The sequence below is a fragment of the Epargyreus clarus genome, unplaced genomic scaffold (genome assembly GCF_041222505.1).
Source record: "Epargyreus clarus isolate Ecla_fem2 unplaced genomic scaffold, WU_Ecla_fem_2.2 ptg000036l, whole genome shotgun sequence".
NCBI lineage: Eukaryota > Metazoa > Arthropoda > Insecta > Lepidoptera > Hesperiidae > Epargyreus > Epargyreus clarus.
The window spans coordinates 5136044-5161559 of NW_027332241.1; the positions used below are offsets into that span (position 1 = coordinate 5136044).

The following is a 25516-nucleotide window of genomic DNA, read 5'->3' on the forward strand; positions in this document are numbered from 1 at the left end:
CAAATGAGTCCAAAACATCTTGCTATTAATCATTGAGGAGTTCTGGCCAGGGTCTAGTACCATCAAACCTGACAGAACAGCACAAGCTTCACTTAAATGTTAAATCCTACAATTCATTTTGCAAATATTATGTACTTAATCGTTAAGAATCTCACTTAGTCAATTAAAATCTTATACTAATAAGTGGCCAAGTGCAAGTTGTACTCGCACATGGAGGGTTCCGTACCACCAAAATTTTCATATTTTTTCATTTTTTGTTTATTTTTATTTTTAGTATTTGTTATTATGTCAGCCATTGAAGTTAATGCATTGTGAAAATTTAAAGCGAAAACCGTCGAAAATAGCGGTTTCTTGTATGATGACACCCATTTATTTCCATTTCTTTTATTAGTTGTTATAACGGCCACCATTATACATATTCTGGCAAAATGACAAGTGTCTATCTATTAAGGTTCAGGAGATAGAGCCCTGTGACAGACGGACAGACAGCGGAGGCTTAGTAATAGGGTACCGTTTTTACCCTTTGCGTACGGAACCCTAAAAATGTAACTCTTCAAACATATTGTAACTGGAATCAATCCAGCTTTGAACATAGGCTGTGTTGAAGATCCTCCAGGATAGATACCCGTAGAATACGCATTTCACCAGCTTATCCAGGATCACCATTCTGGAAGAAATAGGAATACATTATCCTGGACTAAATAAGTAGTTCGACTGAGGAACCACCGTCACAGTTTTTCTGCCTAATAACAGTGTTTAGCGCTGCTATATTCCAGTTTGAAGGGGGTGGTAAGGGAGACATACTTGTCTAAGATATGTCGATAAGATAGAAAAGCATATCTGGGATAGCATGATCCGTGGCCGGCTTCAGGTAGAACTATCTTACTTGGGGTTGATTGCAGATGTTTCTGGGCCGAGATAGCCATTTACCAACAGGTGGACTTCTTCTATGTACCAAAAGATAGTTAAAAGGTGTTAACTCTGTGATTCGACTCTGACGGCACCAAAATCACACCTTTTTCTGCCTAATAACAGCAGTTTTCAGCTCTCCTGTGCCGATTTAAAGGAAGTTGTAAGGGAAACAAACTTTTCCGAGGCGTTCCAGCCTAGTCTTAGGCGGCGCATTTGTAACCGACCTCAAGTATGAATATAATCGTATCTGGGGTTGATTACAGATGCCCATGCGCGGCAGTAGCCACTTACCTGCTGGGCTGGGCTGCACACTCGTCTGCTACTCTTATATGTTATAAAAAGGTATGTCGTCACACCACACTTCAAACCAGAACAGCAGCGCTTAACTGCTGTTATAAGTAGCAATAAAATGTATTTTTATGAACTTAACCAGTACCTTCGATAGTGTCTTTTGGCTGTGATCCCATCATCATCAGTCTCCTTCAAGAGATACTTCTTCCCACCCTCGCAACTAGCTTTGAAGTACTCGAATTTATCGATATTCTCCATATCGTAATAGAAATTGTTCAGGTCCCCTTTCTTCAGGCAAGATCGGAGAGCGACGAAGTTCTTGTTGCAAAACGTCCATTGCTGCGTTACGTAGTATTCGAGGGCGATGTTTGCTGAGTAAATCCTGCGTTGGATCTTCACCAACCTGAAATTGAAATGAGAATTGGAAATTGAAATTCTTTAACTGAAGAATAATTGGCCAAGTCGGACTCGTACATGGAAGGTTCCGTACCACCAATATTTACATATTTTTATTATTTTTGGTTATTTTACGAAGTAAATAAGTTTGTTTATTAATTTTTTAAGCTTATTTTAAAAAAGTACAAAAATCTTATATATAAAATTCTCGTGTCACAATGTTAGTTACCGTACTCCTCCAAAATGGCTTTATCGATTATCACCAAATTTTATATGTATATTCAGTAGGTCTGAGAATCGGGTACTATCAATTTTTTATACCCCTAAGTGATAAGGGGATACCTTTAACATTTTTTTATTTATATGGCAACACAAGGTTAGCCGGGTTAGCAAGGGCAGCTAGTAATATATAAAACAGGTTTTAAAATACTTAAAAATAAATATTTAAAAATTTATTCCTAAATTTTTTAGGATTTGTTATTATAGCAGCCGAGAGTCGATTCGGTGGAGATTTGGATATCGATTTAAAATTATTATTTTTTTTTTAATTTTTTTTTTTATAATATAAAAAAAAAATCATGTCCAAATTTCACTTCCAAGGCATTAAAAAATTAATTCTGTTTGCAACATCATATCTATGTGAAACTGGGCTTTCAGCTTTAGCTGTGATATAGAACAAATATCGCTCAAGGATCAATGTGGAGCAAGAAATGAGAGTAGCAGTGTCAAGTCATATTCCCCGCTTTGAAAAACTGCGCGAAGATCAACAAGCTCACCCTTGACATTGATTTAACTGAGTAAGTATCGTATTTAATTTTTGTTTTCTCTCAAGTCTTTCTTGTTGTTTTCTGTTTAAATTATTTTATAATAACACTAGCTGACCCGGCAAACTTTGTACCGCCTCAAAATCTATTTATCAAATATATTTCATATAAAATACAGCCTATGTACTCGTGGATAATGTAGCTTTCGAATGGTGAAAGAATTTTTAAAATCGGTCCAGTAGTTTTTGAGCCTATTCATTACAATCAAACAAACAAAGAAAGTTTTCCGCTTTATAATATTAGTATAGATAATGTACAATTGCATATTCTGGTGTTTTAATTTTCGTTTCGATTAACCTAAGGTAACTACTATTATTGTAGGTACCTATTTATTTCGACTGTCTTTTTCAAATAGTTAGCTAGGACATGGCGCCCTGAAAAAATATTACACTTGTAACTGCGCCGCGAGTTACAAAAGATTGGTTACAAAACTCCTGCCGTAATAGATAAATCAACAGATAAATCGAAAATCGCCGAAAAATAGCGGTTTCTTGTATGCTGACCTTGGGTACGGAACCCTAATAATAACGTCCAGAAATCAAACATCAAAATTCATTATGTCATTGTTAAGCGGGATAAAAATGATTGCATATGAAAATCTTAACAATTTCTTTGTGGACACTTATGGGTATTTTAAAGTCTTTGTGGATAATTTGAATGTCTTATACATTATTTTTGAAGGTGGTAGAACCCTTCGTGGTTCGACTCCGGCGGCACCACCGCCACACCTATTTCTACCTAATAACAGCAGTGTTAGGCGCTGCTGTGTTCCGGTTTGAAGGGTGTGGTAAGGGAGACAGACTTTTCCGAGGCGTTCCAGCTTAGTCCTCAGGGGTAGCGGCGCATCTGTGGCCGACCTCAGGTAGGAATATCTAATCCTATCTGGGATTGATTACAGATGTCCATGGACGGCAGTAGCCACTTACCATCAGGTGGACTGCATGCTCGTCTGCTACTATCATATTATAAAAAAAAAAATTAAAATTTCTAATATTAAAATTTTAATTTATTAATTTTTCTTTTCATTTTTCAAAGCAAACAGCTAGTATGTGACAGACGTATTTTTTTTTATTTTTCGTTTTTAAAAACATATAGTTTGTATTTCCAATGTGTTTGAACCCTTAAGTGTCAATGACCCAAAATTTTAAAATGGATGTAAATTAAAAAAGCAATTCAATGTTAATTAATTTATTACTGTTTATGCGCATAAATACATTGAAAATGGGCCTTAAAAGATTTTTTTTATACCAAAGTAGCAGACGAGCATGCAGTCCACCTAATGGTAAGTGGCTACTACCCATTGACATCTGTAATCAACACCAGATGCGATTATATTCCTACCTGAGGTCGGACACAGCGCTACCCCTGAGGACTAAGCTGGAACGCCTCGGAAAAGTATGTCTCTTACCACACCCTTCAAACCAGAACACAGCAGCGCTACACTGCTATTATAACAGAAATAGGTGTGGCGGTGGTGCTGCCTGAGTCGAACCACAAAGGGTACCTTCAAAATGATGGTAATTGTCGTATGGACATCTGTAACCAACTCCATGTACAACAGGTTCTACCTGAAGCCGATCAGTGTTGCCACTCCTGAAGACAAAGGACGCCTTATATGTAAGTCAGTTCACACTCTTCAAGAAAGAAAGAAAGAAAGAAAGAAAGAAAGAAAGAAAGAAAGAAAGAAAGAAAACCGGACATTAAAGGATGGGTGGATGTTTAAGTATATTTTGGGGATTTACTTTAGTTTAAAATACTCACATAGGTTTCTTTCTTAAAATCAAAAGTACGGTATCCACTAAAATTGCTGGTAGAAGATGTGTCAGCCAAATCTGAAAATTGAAATGAAATTTTGGAAAAGTTTTTAAGAATAATATTAAATTTGTACTAAACTGAAAATATTTATTTTATGCAATTCTAGTGCTTAACATTTATGGCATACTTCCGATTGTAACTGCCGCCCATGGACGTATACATAAAACAGAAAAAACAATCTCTTCTATGGACGTATGTAATCAACTCCAAATTAGATTTCTTTTTATATTTGACACTAATAGACGTGCTAACTGATAGAAAGTAGTCTCCGTCAACACCAGAGGAGTCGCCAATGCATCGCCGGCTTTGAGGGAGAGCTCTTTTTGCACGTTCGTGGCAAGAACGTCCGTACAAACCGAACCGTGGAGGACCGCCACAAGTCCAGTTGGTTTGGTTGGAACTTCATACATCAGCGAGTGGGTCCTACCTTAGATCGCCCACAGATACGCCACTCCCCCTGAGGACTAAGCTGGAATACCGCGGATAAGTGTGTCTCCCTTACCACATAAATAAGAGCTTGGATTAAAATTCCAAAATACCTTAAGCATATGCACAGTTATGGACTTGGTCACACCCCCACCAACATTCCACAGCATGGTCTTGGAGGGGATGAGTGGTGCGATCTGGTACCCCATCTTGATGAGGTTCCCGATGCTGACTTCATGCATATTGTTGCTACAACAGTTGTATATCGGGATGTCGTCTGATGGCTCCAACCTGAGGACAGAGTTACAGTCTCACTGCTGGGCACAGGTCTCCTCTTAAAATGAGAGGCTTAGGTCATATTCCACTACATCCAAGTGCGAATGGATAGACTTCACACACTTTTGATTTTTTTAAGAACTCTCCGGCTTGTAGGTTTCCTTACGATGCTTTCCTTCTCCGTTTAAGAAAATGATCATTATTTATTATTATTATTAATGATCATTATTTATTATTATTATTTGAAAAATTGCTGGGTTGCGAACCACGGGTCTTGAAACTGAGAGACCGAGTTACTTACCACTAGGCTATCACTACTTATGAAATTATACGAAGTTCAAATTAATATAGTCTCTCCCATAATAATGAGGTCTCTCCCTAATTAGTAAGATTATGTTAGCTTAGGTTATGTTAGAAGTAACATAACATCGGCATCGAGCGTCCAGAGGAACGCCGCGGAGTTTTAGTCGGTAAGAGTCCGACATATCCCTTTCGCTCCCCCGGACGGAAGGGAATCCATGATGATTTCTCCGCGTTAAAAAAAAAGAAGTAACATAACAGAGGTATTCGAAACTACAAGCTTCGAGATGCGTCAAAGATGATGGGATGGAGTAGCTCCAGTTCCATTCCAAGCCCAGGTGAGCCTGGATGCGGGCAAACGCCTTCGGGATAGCGGACAAGTGCTTTTAGCGTACCCGCGGTCACGACAAAGGGCGTCCAGAGGAAGACCGTGTGGTTTTAGCCGGTAGGAATCCGGCATCCTCTCCGCTGCCCCCACGGCTGAGAGGAACCCATGCAGGGTTTCGCCACGTAAATAAACGACTAAGATGATCGAGGTCTCCTCATATTTCAGTTAGACAGCTCCACGCTAGAAATGGAAGATGCGGCGGTAGCCTCACGATCAAATCAAACAGGATCTTATCAGTACTTACTTCTTCGTACCCCTAATCCAGGCGGCTGCTATGAACCCCTTGATCGCGATGTCCACGGGCATATAGTCAGGGATCAGGTTGGGATCCGAATACATACTTCTGAGGATACCTAGAAACAACAAAATATGTGCATTTTTCAGGATCAGATTGGGATCAGTCGGGGATCAGATTGGGATCCGAATACATACTTCTGAGGATACCTAGAAACAACAAAATATGTGCATTTTTCAGGATTTTGCTCCTTCCAAGCTGGAGTCGTCTTTAAAGGCCATCGAAGGATATTTTTTTATAAAGACATGTTTGAAAAATATGTTCGTTTTCGGAAAATTATTAATAATTATTATTCCTTTGTTACCTCAGGGCCAGACCTCTAAATTCGGTCCTGACTAGAGGGCATTGTTTTTTAAGTTTTTTGTAATTGTTAATAGATGGCGTTATCTACGTCTGTCAACACAACGCAGTAAATAACTCTAATAATACGCAATTTAGTGGATTTGGTGAGGTAATTGGATAACTCTGTGAAAACTTCTTTATTCCTAATTATACAAAATATTTTATCAAAATCAAAATTATTTTATTCAAAGTAGATCCTTTACAGAACTCGTCTTGAACGCCAATATATCTATCACTTCGGAAGGTCTTTCGTTATGGAGAAGAAGTTTATAAAGCTAGTGTTTGATCCAGAGATTCTTAAATTGAAACGACTATCATTACTTCTCTTAACCTATTCTTACTTCTCTGTCCCTAAACCGTACCTTGAGCTCCTGCAACAAATATACCAACAGGACCGTTGAAGTTTTCCACCCAGCCTGGAGCAGGCTCCGCAACGCTTGATATAACTGAAAATAGACAAATATATCAACCTTAGTGTCACTGAAAAGAACATTGTCATCAACCCATTACTTTAAAAACTTAGAAACTTTGAAAACTTTGAAGGTGATAGAACCCTTTGTGGTTCTACTCCGGCTGCACCACCATCACACTTATTTCTGCCTCATAACAGCAGTGTTAAACGATGGTGTGTTCTGGTTTGAAGGGTGGTAAGGGAGACATACTTTTCCGACGCGTTCCAGCTTAGTCCTCAGGGGCAGCAGCGCATCTCAAGCCGACTTTAAGCAGGAATATATAATCCTATCTGGGGGTGATTACGAATGTCCACGGGCGACAGTAGCCACTTACCATCAGGTGGACTGCATGATCGTCTGAAACTCCTATATTATAAAAAAATGTATATTGAATACCAATAGAAGGTCGTAATATGATGATGGGTAGTTTCCCTTTCTGCTCATATACCACATGCTCTGCTAATTGTTTGGTGAAGACGTATGTGTTGGGCAGCTCTCCTAAGTATCTGAAAATTTTATATGTAAACATTAATCAAGGAAACGGTGTCTGTTTTTATAATGTACAAGTAGCAACAAGTTTGCAGTCCACTTGATAATAAGTGGCTACTGCCGCTCCTGGACATCTCCAATCAACTCCAGGTAAGATTATATTCCTACCTGAGATCGCCAAGAGATACGCAGCTACTCCTGCGACCTAAGCCGGTACGCCTCGGATATGTATGTCTCTTACTCTTCAAAGTGTAACACAGCAGTGCTTAATTGCTGTTATTAGACAGTAATATAGATGTGGAGATAGTGCCTCTGGAGGGGAGCAATAAAGGGTTCTACCGCCTTCAAATTTAATACAACAAGAGTTATAAATGCTGCTGTGATATGCTTTGAAGGGTGCGATAAGGCAGAAATTTCTGCAAAGCTTTCCAACAGAATCCTTAGGTTAGCAACGCATCTCGGCTCATCTCAAGTAGAGTCGAAATGGATGCCAGCTGACAACCCATGATGATTACATATGAGGCGCCAACTTAGTCTTCAGAAGGAGAACCTGTTCTACATCGAGTTGGTTCACAGATGTCCATACAGCAGTGACTACTTACCATCAAATCATCATGCTCATCTCCTACCATCAGAATCATAAAACCAACAAACTAACTTACTTAGGCGTAAGTACTTTGAGGGAATGGTCGTCAATATTCTCGCAAATATTGAGCGTGTCCCTCCAGTTCGCGTGAGGAGGGTACATGACCTCCTCCACAGGATCCCGGTTGGTATTCGCGTAGGAGGTGGAAACGTGGATGAGGGCCTGAAAAATGAAGAGTTCAAATTCAAATTCAATTTTTTTATTTGCTAGAACAGAGTTCTTATGTACAATATATTGTGTGTGCTGTATACAGTGCAGTGCGTGTTACTTTATTGCGTTTACTCAATCCATACCTTTTTTTTAACGAGGGGGAAACCTTCCAAAGATGTCCAATGCCGTGGGAGTAAAACTCCCTAAACACTTAATCAATACTCATAGTAAGTAAGATATTCTTATTTTTCTACGATACTATTCTCCGACTGAAGACGAAAACATTGTGCAATTCATATTATTGTGCAAAATAATTGCGATTCAGAGCCTTTCAATCTTATTGTACAATAGAAAGTATTGTACAATGTAATTGTAGGGGCCGCCTTAACGTGGTTTTCGAAGCAAAACACACATCATCACTAATGGTCAGCCATCCAACTCCCGTCGCACTCTACGTCGCTTAACTTTACAACGGCTACATTAATGTAGTATCATTTACCATTTACATTATCATTAACTATTTCCAGAACAATAATCCAGGATAAAAGTACATCGCATTATGATTAACAAATATAGTTAACCTACTCACTTCTAAATTCTTGATCTCGTATGCCAGTGCCATCATGTCTCGGGTTCCTCGAAGGTTTAGTCTTGCTGCAACTTTGAGAGGATCATCAAACCTGAAAAAATAAGGGTTTTTTTAATGCAGTATCAAAGTAAAATGCGATTTAGTTGATGGTCTTTGCTCACACATACCAATCTGAAATAAGGTTAAGTAACTGATACTGAACATTGATCATTTCATGTCAGCAAAGCCTTTTGTGTTTCGACTCCGGTAGCACCACCGCCACGCCGCCAGAATTAGTATTAAGCGCTAATGTGTTCTGGTTTAAACTTATCCGAAGTGTTCCAACTTAGGTCTCGGAGATAACAACGCACATGTGGTCGACCTCAGGTAGAATCTTCAGTGGGGTTGATTATAGATGGACGGCGACAACTTAGGTGGTAGAACCCTTTGTGGTTCGACTCCGGCGGCACCACCGCCACACCTATTTCTACCTAATAACAGCAGTGTTAAGCGGTGCTGTGTTCCGGTGTGAAGGGTGTGGTAAGGGAGACAGACTTTTTCTGTGGCCGACCTCAGATAGGAATATCTACTCCTATCTGGGGTTGATTACAAATGTCAATGGGCGGCAGTAGCCACTTACCATCAGGTGGACTGCATGCTCGTCTGCTACTCTTACATTATAAAAGAAAAAAAAAATCTTAGGCTGGAAAAACATTACCCTCGCTGTCGAAAATAAAAACTTGGTATTAAGAATAAATATTTTATTATAGTCCGTTATTGTTAAATACCTGACACTGGCAGCGACATGGAAGACGATATTGACACGATTTGCAATAACTTGTCTGTCCTCTTCCGATAGACCTGAAAACAAATTAAGTAGAGGATTAGGTGGTACCCTCAACGGTTCTCTCCGGTGGCACCATCACCACACTTCTGCCTAATAACAGCAGTGTTAAGCGCTGCTGTATACTGGTTTGACGGGTGTGGTAAGAGACATACTTCTCCGAGACATTCCAGTTTAGCCCTCAGGGGTAATGGCACATCCGTGGCAGACTCCAGTAGGAATCTAATCTTATCTGAGGTTGAACAGATGTCCATGATCGGCAGTAGCCACTTACCATTAGATGGACTGCATTTTCGTCTCCTACTCCTATATTTTGGACATACCTAATCCAGGCTCGCTGACGTCTCCAGCGATGAAGAATACCTTGGACTCGAAGACACCTGGTCTATCGCGTTTCAGGCGGTCGAAACACTGAAAATAGACAAAGGGACTTGAAAACGCAATAAGTTTTAACTTTTTGGAATATTTTATGGGCAAATTGTAGTATGCAGAAGTTATCATATATCGATCTTTGGCCTACCAAAGATTTATGGGATACTATTGGATAGATTTTAAAGGTGGTAGAACCCTTTGTGGTTCGACTCCGGCACCACCGCCACACCTATTTCTGCCTCATAACAGCAGTGTTAAGCACTGCTGTGTTTCGGTTTAATGGGTGTGGTAAGGGAGACATACTTTTCAGAGGCGTACCACCTTAGTCCTCAGGGGTAGCAGCGCATCTGTGGCTGACTTCAGGTAGGAATATCTAGTCCTATCTGGTGTTGATTACAGATGTCCATGGGCGGTAGCCACTTACCATCAGGTGGACTGCATGCTCGTCTGCTACTCCCATATTATATAAAGATTGACTAATTAATACCGGGCGTCAGTTTTCACTAATCTATCTGGGATTGATTTTGTATTCACGGCACCTGTAACTTACAGATAGGTGGACTGTATACTCGTATGCTACTAGCATACATTTTGAAAAATGGTTTTGAAAACAGGCTTTTTAATATTCTTTTCGGAAAAACGAAAAGAAGACGAATCTTTATTTTCAGATGGATTAAATGGATTATTCAGTTGCAAGATTTTACCTTCAAATACATACGAACTAACGAAAGCTAATAGAGAGGGATAGAGCTCTGTGACAGACGGACAGACGAGCAGAGGGACGGACAGCGGTGGCTTAGTAATAGGGTTCCGTTTTTCTCCTTTGAGTACGGAACCCTAAAAGGCAACGCGACACGACAACATACCTGAGAATCATATATAGCCTTGAGTCTGTCTTCAGCAGCGACTCCCTTCTTACTCCTCAAGAGAAGGTACATCCTGGCCAGGTCAGTGCAGGAGTACAGCAGCTTCTCTATCAGGACTTTCCCCATGAAACCTGGGAACAATTCATAGGAATTTAGTATTATTTTTAAATAGAAGTAGCAGACGAAGACGAACATGCAGTCCACCTTATGGTAAGTGGCTATGGCCGCCCATGGACATCTGTAATCAACCCCAGATTGCATTAAACTCCTACCTACCTACCTACCTACCTACCTGAGGTCGGTCACAAATGCGCCGCTACACCTGAGGACTAAGCTGGAATGCTTCGGAAAAGTATGCCTCCTTTACCACACCCTTCAAATCAGAACACAGCAGCGTTTAAGACTGCTGTTATGAGGCTGGAATAGGTGTGGCGGTGGTGCCGCCGGAGTCGAACCACAAAGGATTTTACCACCTTCAAAATGTTCCAAATGTACAAAATGTAGTATCAGGAAAAATAAAATCTATATAAGTATCGGCACACGAGGCATTCCACGGCAATTGCAGCAGTTCATGACCAACGGAGAATAGTTATTTAACGTATTCCACAATAATACATTAAAACAGATATGATTTCAGGCACACAAAGCATTCCACTTTAGTCCACAGTAAAATACGACAGAAATATCACATTATTTCGATATACACCAACAAATTAAGCATTTTACAATAATTTCATGAAAGGTTGCAGTCCCGGGACATAAGGCATTCCATACAATTTTTATTATGCCCTTGCAATACGTTTTCCCATTCACATGCGGAACCCTAAAACCTTACCACATGACATTTAAGTTAATTTTGTAAATTAATTCACTTTTACGATCACACTTGATATTGCAACACGTTACAGAATGGGCCCTTATGAGTCGATACAACCTTGGGACCCAGAAAGGATGGGTCAAAACAACCGGCTTTTAAAAGTACACCTGTATTTACTTTAAAAAGTACTTCCTTTTAAAATTATTAAAAGGGTTATCTTATATATAAAATTCTTGTGTCACAATGTTAGTTACCGTACTCCTCCGAAACGGCTTTACCGATTTTCACCAAATTTTATATGCATATTCAGTATCTGAGAATCGGCTACTATCTATTTTTCATACCCCAAAGCGATAAGGGTTGTTCACCCTTAACATTTTTTATTTATATGGCAACACAAAGTTTGCCGGGTCAGCTAGATTTTGTATAAATTAGCGTGGGTAACCAAATTAAGAATTATAAGGCATAGCGAAAAATACTGAAAAGGCGCTGAAACCGATATTTATAAAAAATAATATACGTTGCTACCCTTAAGGACTAAATTGGGACGCCTCATGTACCAAAGTAAGAGTTGAACCGCGAAGGGTTGTATCACCTTCAGGTCGTGGTCGTTGGATCCGGCACCCGGATTGAACTTCAAATATGTAGAATAGGGCTCTTACCCTTACTAAGAACTGAGAGAGGAACCACTTTGAAGTTGGTAGAACCCTTTGTGGTTCGACTCCGGCGGCACCACCGCCACACCTATTTCTACCTACACACAACAGTGACAGTAACGGAACACAGTAGTGTTAGACGCTGCTGTGTTCCGTTTTGAAGGGTGTGGTACGGGAGACAGACTTTTCCGAAGCGTTCCAGCTTAGTCCTCAGGGGTAGCGGTGCATCTGTGGCCGACCCCTATCTGAGGTCGGCCATCTAATCGTCGGAATATCTAATCCTATCTGGGGTTGATTACAGATGTCCATGGGCGGCTGTAGCCACTTACCATTAGGTGGACTGCATGCTCGTCTACTACTCCTATATTATAAAAAAAAATCGATCAAGCCGTTTTGTCTGTAGAGCGTGCCAAAAAATAAGACATACCTACATACATTCGAATAACATTACGTTCCACGTTCGGGTAAAGAATCGATGGGCTATTTTCAACCTTGAAACTAATTAATGCCTCGTAAAAGTAATTGTAAAGCTTTTACTATACATAACCTTGAAAGGTTGCAGTAAAGTGATGCAATGTGACCGAATTACAAAATGTCAGGTTCATGCATGTGCATTGTGCATGTAAAAACCAAAATGAAATAATTATTTTAGTTCAGGGGTTCCGTAGAAATAAAATAATTGGTGAGAAATTGTGTAATAATTATAATGACGTTTTCTACACAAAGTCCCACATAATTTTCTTTGTCGTGATCTATAATCAATCTCCGATAAGATTAGTCCTACCTGAGCTTGGTCACAGATTTTTATAAAATAGAAATAGCAGACCAGCATGAGGTGGACCTGATGGTAAGTGACTAATAATAATCAACCCCAGATAAGATTGGATTGCTGCCTAAAGTCAACCAACGATGCGCCGCTACCTCTGAGGATTAAGCTGGAATACCTCAGAAAAGTATATCTCCCTTTACACACCCATCAAGCCAGAACACAGCAGCGCTTAACACTGCTGTTATTAGGGATTTCGGGATTCTATCACCATTGCCTGGGTCAAATATTTTTGTTGTTTGGTTCAATTGTCAGCCCACTGAACCCAAAAACAGAAGTGAGATTAAATCAACAAAGATCAATAAGTTGTAGGATTGTAACACAATCCGATATTTGGTAAAAAGGCTAGAAATATGATAAATTATTGGCTCATGATAAAATGTTATCTTTAAAAATGCAATATTATTTTATCATGATAATTAAGATACTCATTTGTTTTAGTAGAAAAAGGAAGTGACTTTCTTGTAACGTCATTTTAATAGTAAAAAATAACTAATCCGCCATCTTGCGGCGTCCTCTATATTAGATTTAGAATGACGTCACTAAGTAAATAATGCATTGTGATACAAACCAAACCAGGGGCCTACCACCATCCTCTAAAAACCATCATAGTTCAGGAAAGTTTTATTTCAATATTGCATCAACATTATTTTGTTTCTATTTGTACGAAATTTCAATGTATGCTTAAAATAGTATTGTTTTAAGAGATGGTAGTAACCCCCCGCATGCAAAATTTCAGCTCATACAGTTGGGGTTTACTGGTTTAAAATTGAGTTGCAATATTTAATAACTTCATCATCATCATCATCATCATCAACCCATTACTGTCCCACTGCTGGGCACGGGTCTCCTCTCAGAATGAGAAGGATTAGGCCATAGTCCATCGCGCTGGCCAAGTGCGTATTGGTAGACTTCACATACTTTGAGACTTTTTTTTTATAAATCTCTCAGATATGCAGGTTTCCTCACGATGTTTTCCTTCACGTTTAGCAAGTGATAATTAATTTATAATACGCACATAACTTTGAAAGATCAGAGTTGCCTGGGATTTGAACCTCGGACCCCTCGATCAAGAGGCCGAGTTTATTAACCACTAGGCTATCACTGCAATTAATTAATAACTAGATACATACGAACTAATAAGGCAAGTTAAATAAGGATTGTAAAAAGTTGTGGTTAGTCATTTGTACATACTGCATGGTTTAAAAAATATACCATCATGTATATTGGTAGCGAATTGATGCAAAGTAGTTTTAATCATAACTTAATAAAAAATGTAGTAATACGATCACTTTTACCAAGTAGCCAAGGATATGATAAAATCTTTACTTAAGAAAATATTTTTATCATTGTCCTAGGCTTTTGATCAATTGCCAAATATAGCGCTTAATAAGAGCATATTTATCAAGTAGCCAAGGAAAAAGTCTTTATTTAAGACTAGCTGACCCGGCACACTTTGTACCGCCTCCAAATCTATTTATCAAATATATTTCATATAAAATATAGCCTATGTTACTCGTGGATAATGTAGCTTTCGAATGGTGAAAGAAGTTTTAAAATCGGTCCAGTAGTTTTTGAGCCTATTCATTACAACCAAACAAACAAACAATGTTTTCCTCTTTATAATATAGATAAATATTTTATCATAAGCTTAGCCTTTTCATTAATTGCCGTATATTGCGATCAGCCAGCAACAAATACACAAGACCAGTTTCAAAAAAACAACATCAATGCATTTTGATCAGGGTTGTCACTACGCAATTTTTATCACAAGTTTTTTATTTGCTTTTTAGTTCGTTATGTGAAGGTCAAAAGTTGAAACTGAATGTTGAACCACTTAAACCCAGCTGAAATTTTGCAGTTTTGTTAAGGTATAGTCCGCGTAAAACTGCTAGTCCGCTCTGAATATAGAAATGAATCGCGTCGCCATAGCAAATTGTATGACTACACCTGCTCGCAACAACTTCAAAGCAGACTAGCAGTTTGGCGCAGACTATTATATTCATGATTACTTTAGTAGCGTTATTTTAGAATATGGCGGATGTTACTAGTACAGGATGGCGGAACTTTTATGTTGTATGCATTCTCATTGATATTAGTATAAAATAAAAGGGTTTTCTGAGAAGAATATGAAAAAAATTACGTTATAAAAATCTTAGGTAACGTATCTTTTTAAATACTTAAGCTTTTCTGTTATGAACAAAGAACAAAATTAGAACTAAAATTGAATTAATGAATTTAAAAAAGATAATATACATTTCTAAAATTTTAGCTTTCAGTATTACATTTGTGTTCCGGTTTGAAGGGTGTGGTAAGGGAAACATACTTTTCCGAGGCGTTCCAGCTTAGTCCTCAGGGGTAGCGGCGCATCTGTGGCCGACCTCAGGTAGGAATATCTAATCCTATCTGGGGTTGATAACAGATGTCCATGGGCGGCAGTAGCCACTTACCATCAGGTGGACTGCATGCTCGTCTGCTACCCTTATATTATATAAAAAAAAAAAAAAAAAAAAACATAATTTTTCGAAGTATTCAAATGTATACCTAAATGTTTATATGTAATTTTTAGCAAAACATATTTTTTAATTTAATTTAATTTTTATTTAATTGTTCAACCCTAGTTTTTATTTCGTCATAACCATTAATCGAAAGGTGCAAAAAGATAGATTTCGGTACTGGTTTTCCAAAACCGGTCTTTTGTTACAGATCAAAAAGAGAGCTTTTGAAAGTAAAAGTTTATTTTGCAATTTATTCAATTGCAATTGGTTCAATGTCAACAAGAAATGATGTTTTGTTTGTAATGGGCTTGTTACTTTTAAGCCATATTTGTATTGTGTTTTTTTTAAATCTTTCTTCTTTTGTATTTTTTTATATTTATTTAAATTATATTTCTGTCATGTTTTTATACGATTGGAATAAAAGAATATACTTAGTCTTTCTAAGTAAGTCACTGCCGCCCTCCATGGGTAATCAACTAATCAACCTCCGATTAAATTAAATTCCTACTTGAGGTTGACAACAGATGCCTTGGTGATCTGGACTAAATTGGAATGCCCGAGGCATTCCAATTTATATATAACTATGTCTCTTACTACACACTTCAAACCAGAATACCAGCGCTTAACACTGCTGTTATAACAGAAATAGGTGTGGCGGTGGTGCCAAAGTCGAACCACAGTGGGTTATACCTCTATTTAGAAGACCTTGTGTTCCGGTTTGAAGGGTGTGGTAAGGGAGACAGACTTTTCCGAGGCGTTCCAGCTTAGTCCTCAGGGGTAGCGGCGCATCTGTGGCCGACCTCAGGTAGGAATATCTAATCCTATCTGGGGTTGATTACAGATGTCCATGGGCGGCAGCAGCCACTTACCATCAGGTGGACTGCATGCTCGTCTGCTACTCTTATATTATAAAAAAAAAAAAAAAACCTTGGGCTGTTCTTCATTGGGATAACAAACGGCATACCGACACTACAGGCATAATAGATAGACAGCAAGTATTGTTTACTTTGTGGTAACGTAGACACTAGACATACTTATCCGAGGCATTCCTATTTAGTCCTCAGGAATCGTGGCACAACTATGGCCGACTTCAGGGAGGAATTATTACAGATGTCTATGGCGGCAGTAGCCACTTACCATATGTGGACTGCGTGCTTTTTCGATACTTCAATAAAAAAATCTTGCAAGTTATTCTCCTGCTAGGCAATAAATCAAAATTAAATAGTCTTACCAGAACCGCCCGTAATAAAAATAGTCTTCCCCTTATAATACTCGGGAATCTTCGGGACGTCAGAGAAGTCGCGGTCTTCCAGGAACCCCATATTGTCCTGCAACAAAATCAAAATAATACCTTTAAAATCACTAAAATAATAGCCTATTTTGAAATTCGCAGCATCAAGATTTTATTCGTAGTAGCCGTAATCTATACTTATATATAATATAATATAATAATATTATAAAGAGGAACACTTTGTTTGATTGTAATGAATAGGCTCAAAAAGTACTGGACCGATTTTAAAAATTCTTTCACCATTCGAACGCTACATTATCCACGAGTAACATAGGCTATATTTTATATGAAATATATTTGATAAATAGATTTTGAGGCGGTACAAAGTTTGCCGGGTCAGCTAGTGCTTAATAATGGTGAACGAAAACATCTTGAAGAAAGATCTGAAGGATCTTTACAAAAAGTTCTCAAAGATATGTGAAGTCTACCAATACGCACTTGGCCTTGGTGGACTATGGCCTAATCCTTCCCATTCTGAGTGGAGACCCGTGCCCAGCATTGGGACAGCAATTAGTTGACGATGGCCGCATCCATTCGTGATACGAGTACTACGATGCACTAATCAACCCGATGATAAAATTAATATGGTAGTCACCAAGGTTTACTGTGACTTTTCGAAGTATGTCCATATTAGAAGTGAATCACTTGATTTAACAGTGAAGAAAAACATCATGAGGAAACCTGCATACCTGAGAGATCTTTACAAAAAGTTCTCAAAAGTATGCGAAGTCTACCAATACGTACTGAAAGGAGCTCCCAGCCCAACAGTGGGATAATAACGGGTTGATATCGTAGTCAACCCACGGGCTCTAACATTTAAATATAACATTTTTAAATATGTTTATAAGACAAACTATATTTAACTTTAATCTAATAAGGTAATCATCAAATTATCTTTAGCACAAGGTAAACATCCTTTCTATGTTTACTCTAAAGCTGACTGCCCACTGGATTGCACTTTTCCGAGGCGTTCCAGCTTAGTCCTCAGGGATCGTAGTGCATCTAGAGCCGGCCTAAGATAGGAATTATAGATAGGGATAGGAATGTAATTGTATCTAGGGTTAGTTAAAGATGTGCATTTGCGGCAGTAGCCACTTACGAGTACCATCAGATAGTCTTATATTATAAAAAAAGTAGCTGACCCGGCAAGCGTAGTATTGCCATATAAATAAAAAAATGTTAAGGGTGAACAACCCTTATCATTTAGGGGTATGAAAAATAGATAGTAGCCAATTCTCAGACCTACTGAATATGCATATAAAATTTGGTGAAAATCGGTAAAGCCATTTCGGAGGAGTACGGTAACTAACATTGTGACACGAGAATTTTATATATAAGATGTAACACTATAAATAAACATATAAAATAAATACTTTCATAGTTAATACGATTCGATGGTATTTTTTAGTAGCTGTGTTTTTAATAACGAGTATATTGTTAACTACCTTGCTCAAGCGATAGTCAATGTACAGTCAGCTTAATCTTAAATCTTAAGTACCAACAAAATGTCGATATAATGAGCATATTTTATAATAAAATACGCTGTCCTAGCAATTACTGACATGTTTGTACGATTGTGAAATACAGATGACGCAAGTATGAGGTTGCAATTTTGTTTCAGTATACTTTACTATATTTTAATTCTAAATTGATCGAAAATATTTATACTTTTAAAGTGATATGTATACTCGTTTGTAAGTGTATTTACTTTTTTATATATTACTAGCTAACCCGGCAAACGTTGTGTTGCCGTATAAATAAGAAAATGTTAAGGGTGAACAACCCTTATCACTTAGGGGTATGAAAAATTTATAGTAGCCGATTCTCAGACCTACTGAATATGCGTATAAAATTTGGTGAAAATCGGTGAGGCCGTTTCGGAGGAGTACGGTAACTAACATTATGACACGAGAATTTTATATTAGTTTGGAGGGTTATATTAGGTACTAGGTGGGGCTCATATACCATGCCAAAAATATAAAGAAGCGTTTTCGTTTTTATCTTCTCTCTCTCTTTCCATGTGTGTATGTACGCGTTTAAGTGCTTGCTTATGCGTGTGTGCGCGCATGCGTGTGTGTGTTTTCAAGCGGGTTTCAGTATGCAGTTTAATTCCGAAAATACCTTAAATACCTAGTAGAAATTAATTTACATTCCTGGAGAAATACTTCAGTTTACGCAAGCAAAATCGCGGGAGAAACCTAATAATTATTACTCACTTGTTTTTGCCCGCGGCTTCACCCGCGTTTAAAAGAAAAAAATATGACATACTAACATACATAAAACTAAAAATTCGTACCTTCATTGGAATGACAGTGGCGCCATCTGGCGAAAATTGGTCGTACCAACTCTGAAACCTTCGTGGGCTCATAGACAACAACTTTGCTAAAGATCATCACTTGATCAAATGCATAGTTTACGATTCAACCCTTACTAATATCTATTAAAAAATCGATTTTTTTGGTCCAAAAGATCGATTCTCCGATGAATCGATCTTAAATCGCCATCCCTAGTTCCCGTGGGATTTCCAGGATAAAAACTATCCTATGTCCTTTCTCGGGTCTCAGACTATCTTTGTACAAAATTTCTTTAAAATCGGTTCAGTGGTTTAGGCGTGAAGAAGAGACAACCAGACAGACAGACAGACAGACAGACAGACAAAGTTACTTTCGGATTTATAATATTAATATTAGTAAGGATAAGGATTGTATCATCTTATAATCTAGTTCTATATCTAGTTATAGAGTTGAATTGAAACATAAACATCCTTGAGAAACCTATTATTTACCATCATTCAAGGCGCTTGAGAAAAAACTATAATTAATGGGTAATTAAACCGTTTTTATAGACCAGTTAACTATTCATTGTCAGTTAAATCTCTTGTTATGTAGTTCTAGTTCTTTTGCGCACGACAGATAAATCTATTTCTGTCTTATAATCTTATATATAAAATTCTCGTGTCACAATGCTAGTTACCGTACTCCTCCGAAACGGCTTTACCGATTTTCACCAAATTTTATATGTATATTCAGTAGGTCTAAGAATCGGCTACTATCTATTCATATCCCTAAGTGATAAGGATTGTTCACCCTTAACATTTTTTTTATTTACATGGCAACACAACGTTTGCCGGATCAGCTAGTATCCTTATAAAGTTGTATTTTTTAAAATATAGAAGTAGCAGACGAACATGCAGTCCACCTGTAAGTGGCTGCCGCCCATGGACATCTGTAATCGACCTCAGATAAGATTACAGTCCTAACTGAGATCGGCCGCGTTGCCATCCCTGAGGACTAAGTTGAAACGCTTCGGATAAGTATGTCTCTTACCACACCCTTCAAACCAGAACACAGCAGTGCTTAATACTGTTATTAGGTAGGAAAAGGTGTGGAGATGAGCTGCTGAGGTCGAACCACAACAGATTTTACCACTTTCAAAATGCCGCAATTCCATTTACTATGCCTACATTTTACCTGCCGCTACCTTTGAGGACTAAGCGAATGCCTTGAATAAGTATTTCTCCCCTACCACACCCTTCAAACCAGAACATAGTAGAGCTTAACACTTTTATTAGCCGGAAAAAGGTGTGGTAGTGGTGGAGTGGACCGTGGAATCGAACCACAGAGGGTTTTACCTTCAAAATTATCTCCTGCATGATAAAATCAATTAAAAAGTAGAAAATTATTTTCTACTTTTTAGTTGATTTTATCATAAAAGCGTGTTTTTTAGTTTTTTGAACTATATTTATTTTTAAAATAATATTGTGTCATTCCCTCTTCATGGCCATATTTACATTTAATAGCTATAAATACTATTTATTAAAACATATTTACGTATGCTTATAAAATATATTACACATATTGCATTAAATTTCATAGGTACTTAGTTATTTTAAGTTTCGAACGTGACTTCACTTACCGTATTAAGATATTTTCAATATAAGAAGTAAAAATAATTGCTTCTACATCTTTCTTACATATTCGACCCCACTAGGGAGGGTAATGTAATGTTGTTAGCGCATATGTATGTATGTCTCATTCTTTGTCACGCTGCAGCCCAAACGGCTTGACGGATTAACATATGAGGTGCCGTTGGTTTCGTCTAAATTGTGGGAGTGACATAGGATATATTCTTTTGTAGTCGGGTTTTTTGTTTTTACCATTATTACTTTATTAATTGACTAGGTTTTATACCACTGAATCCTTAGAAGTCCTTAGAATCTTTACATAAATAGATAAAAAACAAACGGTTCATTACCTTTTCCCTTTTGTTTGTTAATATATTCTTTTCTTTTTTGCTTATGTAATCTATCCTATCTTTGGAAAATTAGTGATCATGTTCGAATACCAACTGCTGACCTAAACTATCATATATCTATGTTTAGTCAATTTATGTGAACCTACTTACCTACTACGGAATTCCTCGGAAAATTCCGTAATTCTAAAGTTATTAAGCAACAAAATGTATAAAGTGACGAACATACATACCGCATGTATTTCTTATTTATATATATGTAAATATAACAGTGACTCATCTTGTTTACCGACTGCACATGCAGATATAGGTACCTACCTGTCATATACCTTTTTTTTTTTTCTTCTCGAGGGGGAACCCTTCAAAAGGTGCCCGACGACGTGGGAGCGACGCCGGGTTATGTGGAATTTTTACCGCACTAAAACCCCCCATTGGCCGTCCTCAACGCTTGTTGGAGAACTCCGGGATCTCCGAAGGAACACAACCGGAGCCCTCCAAGCGCGATGCCCAACGGGCTCTACCCAGGGGGAGCAGTTTTCGCTTCACCCACACCATGTAGTGTTTACGACGGTATGCAACCACACATACCGCCGTCCTTCCCGGGGTCGCTTGCTGGACGGTTCGAACTCCCACTCTTGCCGCCCGCAACCCCGGAAGCCCCCTTTTAGTCGCCTCCTACGACAGGCAGGGGATACCGTAGCCCTATTCTAGTCCCGGAACTACAGGGACAACCTGTCATATACCTATATAAACAAATATTGTGTGAATATAACATCAATAGGGTAAATTTATCACATTTATACTATTATAGATGCCCCGTCGATTATATATATAATTATATATATATAAATTAGACAATGTTTTTGCTAGAATTAACAAATATAGTTGTTAACAAATTCTATATTTACTGACCAAAAATGTATGATATAATCGTCATCAACACATTACTGTCCCACTGCTGGGCACGGGTCTCCTCTCAGAAAAGGATTAGGCCATAGTCCACCGCGCTGGCCAAGTGCGTATTGATACACTTTATATACCTTTGAGATTTTTTTAATATAAATCTCTCAGGTATTCAGGTTTCCTCACGATGTTTTTCTTCGCTGTTTTAAGCAAGTGATAATATTTTTTTAAAATCAGTAGAGCGTGTCTGGGATTTGAACCGACTGCCGACCATGGACATCTGTAATCAACCACAGATAAGATTAAAATCTTACCTGAGGCCTGTCATAGTATCATAGCCCCGAGGGCTGATACTATGATACTAACTTGCAACGCTTCGGATAAGTGTGTTTCCCTTATCACTGTTATAATAAAGAAGAAATAAATACAACCGTTGTGCCTCCGAAGTCCAAACAACAAAAGGTTCTACCACAGTCATTCATTTAAAAGGATTTAAGACCTAATTTAGGTCACAAATGCGTTGCAATGCCTAAAGACTAATCTATAACGCCACGCGCAAGTTATTCCATGTATTCCATCGCATAAACTTTATCGTAATTGCAAAAATCTAACTACCGTAAGTATGTATAAAAGTCATTAATTGACAAACTATCCACTGCAATGAATCTCGTAATTAGCTTAATTTCCGCTAGAATTAGTGTCAATGTCTAGTTAAAAGGCACTTGAAGATATCACGTATGATTCAATTGCATGTATTAAAATCCATGGTATTTGCAAAACATTGCTGTAATTAAACGGTATCTTTGATTGAAGGTAGAACCGTCTGTGGTTCGATTACCGCGGCACTACCGTCACACCTATTTCTGTAATAACATCAGAGTTCAACGCTATAATTATTATAATTTGAATATTTGGGGAAGTAGTTTATTAGTTTTGAACTGCTTTGATCTTATACAAGTAACAGCAGTGTTAAGCGCTGCTGTGTTCTGGTTTAAAGGGTGTGGTAAGGAAGACATACTTTTCCGAGGCGTTCCAACTTAGTCCTCAGGAGTAACAATGTATCTTTTGCCAACTTTAGGCAGATATGATCTTATCTGATTGCAGATGTCCATGGACTTTTAGGTGGACTGCATGCGCGTTTGCTACTGCAATATTATTTAAAAAAGTGTAGTTAAAATAAATTACTGACGCGTTATTACCCGTGAAGACTAAGTTTTAACGCCTTATATTTTCTTTCTTATTAATCTTCTAACCAGAACACAACAATAGCAACATTACACTGCTGTTATAAGACCAAAGTATCTAAATATATATAACTCAAAGGTGAGTGACTGATGTAGTGATCTATCAACGCACAGCCCAAACCACTGGACGGATCGGGCTGAAATTTGGCATGCAGGTAGATGTTATGACGTAGGCATCCGCTAAGAAAGGATTTTGACCAATTCTACCCCTAATGGGATAAAATAGGGGATGAAAATATTACTTCGTAACGCGAGCGAAGCCGCGGGCAAAAGCTCGTTGGATATAAAACTAATAAACAGATTTCTGTGGTATTCAAATCATATTCACTAATAGGTGAACAATTGTTTTTTTCATAATAATTAACTATTTAATTACTATTTATATGTTGAGGCCTTTTTGACCTCTTTAGTAGTTTCAATAATAACAAAGGGCTTCACCTCATAAAATTTGAAAATTAAAATATTTTTTGTTTTATATAGACTATTACATTATTTATAATCGTGTATACCTATATAAGTAGGAAACGAGCATGCAGTCCACCTGGTAAGTGGTCACTGCCGCGTACAGACGTCTATAATCGATCCCAGATAGGAATAGATCCCTACCTCAGGTCGGCCACAGATGCCTTGCTACGCCTGAAGACTAAGCTGAAACGCTACGTATAAGCGCATCCCTTACTACACTTCAAACCAGAACACAGCAACGCTTCTGTTATGAAGTAGTAATAGATTTAGTGGTAGGGCTTCCGGAGTCGATCCTACAAATCAATAATTTCGAAAAAAATACTTGGTCTTAGATTTGAACGCGAATCTACTTCATTAATTAGCTGATAATTGATTTTTATTTATATATTATTATATCTGCGTTTATTACGGATTCATTTATAAAAAATAAGGCACCGAGTTTTTATAGATTTCGCGTAATAAAAATAAAATTATAATAAAAAGTTGAAAATAAAATATAAAAACTTATTTAAAATCCCTAAATACTAATTAAAATATTCTCAACTTAAAATACTCTCAAAATTGAAAAATTCACAAAAAAAAAAAACAAAACAAAAATAAAAACTAGTTAAGAATTGATAACCCACTAACCTCAATTACTAGTCACTTCCACGAGCACAAAATAAAAAATTAAAGAAATAAAAAATAAAAAAAAAACAAATTAAAAAAATATCACACTGTACCGACTTCTCCGGTAGTCAGAGTTTGAATGTCGTCCGCTACGAAGTTTATCATGAAGCGATTACTTCGAACTCTTTGAGTCAATGCAAACATGCATTTCTTGTTCCGGAGTTGAACCACAATATCATTGCTTTTGAAAAAAATAATTGGTCTTGGATTTGAACGCGAATCTACTTCATTAATTAGCTATATGTATTTTTAATCAAAAATTATTCTATTGATTTTTGTATATAGATCTATGTTAAACTATATCTATAGAGTAGGGACTAATTTGAAAAGAAACGCACCGAGTTTTAATAGATTTCGCGAAATAAAAATGTAATGTTGTAATAAAAAGTTGAAAATAAAATATAAGAACTTAAAAAAAAATCCTAAACACAAAATAAAATATTCCCAACCTAATAAAGCGCATAAAATTACAACAGAAAAATGAAAATATTCACAAAAAAAAAAACAAATAAATTAAAATAGTAAAATAACAAGTCGATAAAAACTCACTAACCTCTATTACTAGTTACTTCCACAAGCACAAAAAAAATAAAAACAAATTAAAAAAATATCACACTGTACCGACTTCTCCGGTAGTCAGACTTTGAATGTCGTTCGCTATAAAGTTTATTATGAAGTACTTCGAAATCTTTGAGTCAATGCAAACATGCATTTCTTGTTCAAATTACTTTCATACCATGTTGACCTTACCATCCATTCTACCTCTAAATACACGGATAATATTGAAACTGTTACCCTAAAAGCCAAAATAAGAATCAAATTAAGTAACAATAAATATATTTTCATATTTAAACGTGATTGAATCTACATTTTTTATGTAGGAGTAACAGATAAGCATGCATCACCTGATGTTAAGGCTACTGCCGCCCATGGATATCTGTAATCAACCCCAGATAAGATATCTGAGTATTAGTTTTTTTTTATAAAATAGGAGTAGCAGACGAGCATGCAGTCCACCTGATGGTAAGTGGCTACTGCCGCCCATGGACATCTGTAATCAACCCCAGATAGGATTAGATATTCCTACCTGAGGTCGGCCACAGATGCGCCGCTACCCCTGAGGACTAAGCTGGAATGCCTCGGAAAAGTATGTCTACTAATTCAAATTTATAAAAAAACTTCTAACCCATATCTCCTGGTACATTTAGAATCAACTTGGTAGAATCCAGGGTTGCCCTACGTAC

The 25516-nt window shown here is 37.6% G+C and overlaps 1 protein-coding gene across 2 annotated transcripts; it reads right to left on the reverse strand.

Moving 5' to 3' along the window:
* Positions 1 to 370: 370 nt before the first annotated feature.
* Positions 371 to 24918, reverse strand: LOC140757008 (putative fatty acyl-CoA reductase CG5065). 2 transcript variants are annotated; one of them, XM_073092563.1, is made up of 14 exons: positions 24826 to 24918; positions 16681 to 16777; positions 10653 to 10783; positions 9738 to 9825; positions 9359 to 9431; positions 8592 to 8682; positions 7869 to 8014; positions 7114 to 7223; positions 6628 to 6711; positions 5873 to 5981; positions 4778 to 4955; positions 4185 to 4255; positions 1349 to 1606; positions 371 to 667 (listed from the first exon to the last, which is right to left on the reverse strand). In XM_073092563.1, the coding sequence occupies exons 2-14, from the start codon at positions 16769 to 16771 to the stop codon at positions 538 to 540; spliced, it is 1560 nt and encodes a 519-aa protein (XP_072948664.1). In that variant the 5' UTR covers positions 16772 to 16777; positions 24826 to 24918; the 3' UTR covers positions 371 to 537. The 2 variants fall into 2 exon arrangements, with proteins under 2 accessions (XP_072948664.1, XP_072948663.1); XM_073092562.1 differs by lacking the exon at positions 24826 to 24918 and adding an exon at positions 24234 to 24342.
* Positions 24919 to 25516: the final 598 nt, after the last annotated feature.

Excerpts from the sequence above, each read along its gene's own strand:
- LOC140757008 (XM_073092563.1), bottom strand. The coding sequence starts at position 16,771 with ATGGGGTTCCTGGAAGACCGCGACTTCTCTGACGTCCCGAAGATTCCC. Across the intron at positions 4,256-4,777 it reads TAACTGTGCATATGCTTAAG|ATTTGGCTGACACATCTTCT; the intron begins GTATTTTGGAAT and ends TTCAATTTTCAG. Across the intron at positions 668-1,348 it reads GCCAAAAGACACTATCGAAG|AATGGTGATCCTGGATAAGC; the intron begins GTACTGGTTAAG and ends TATTTCTTCCAG.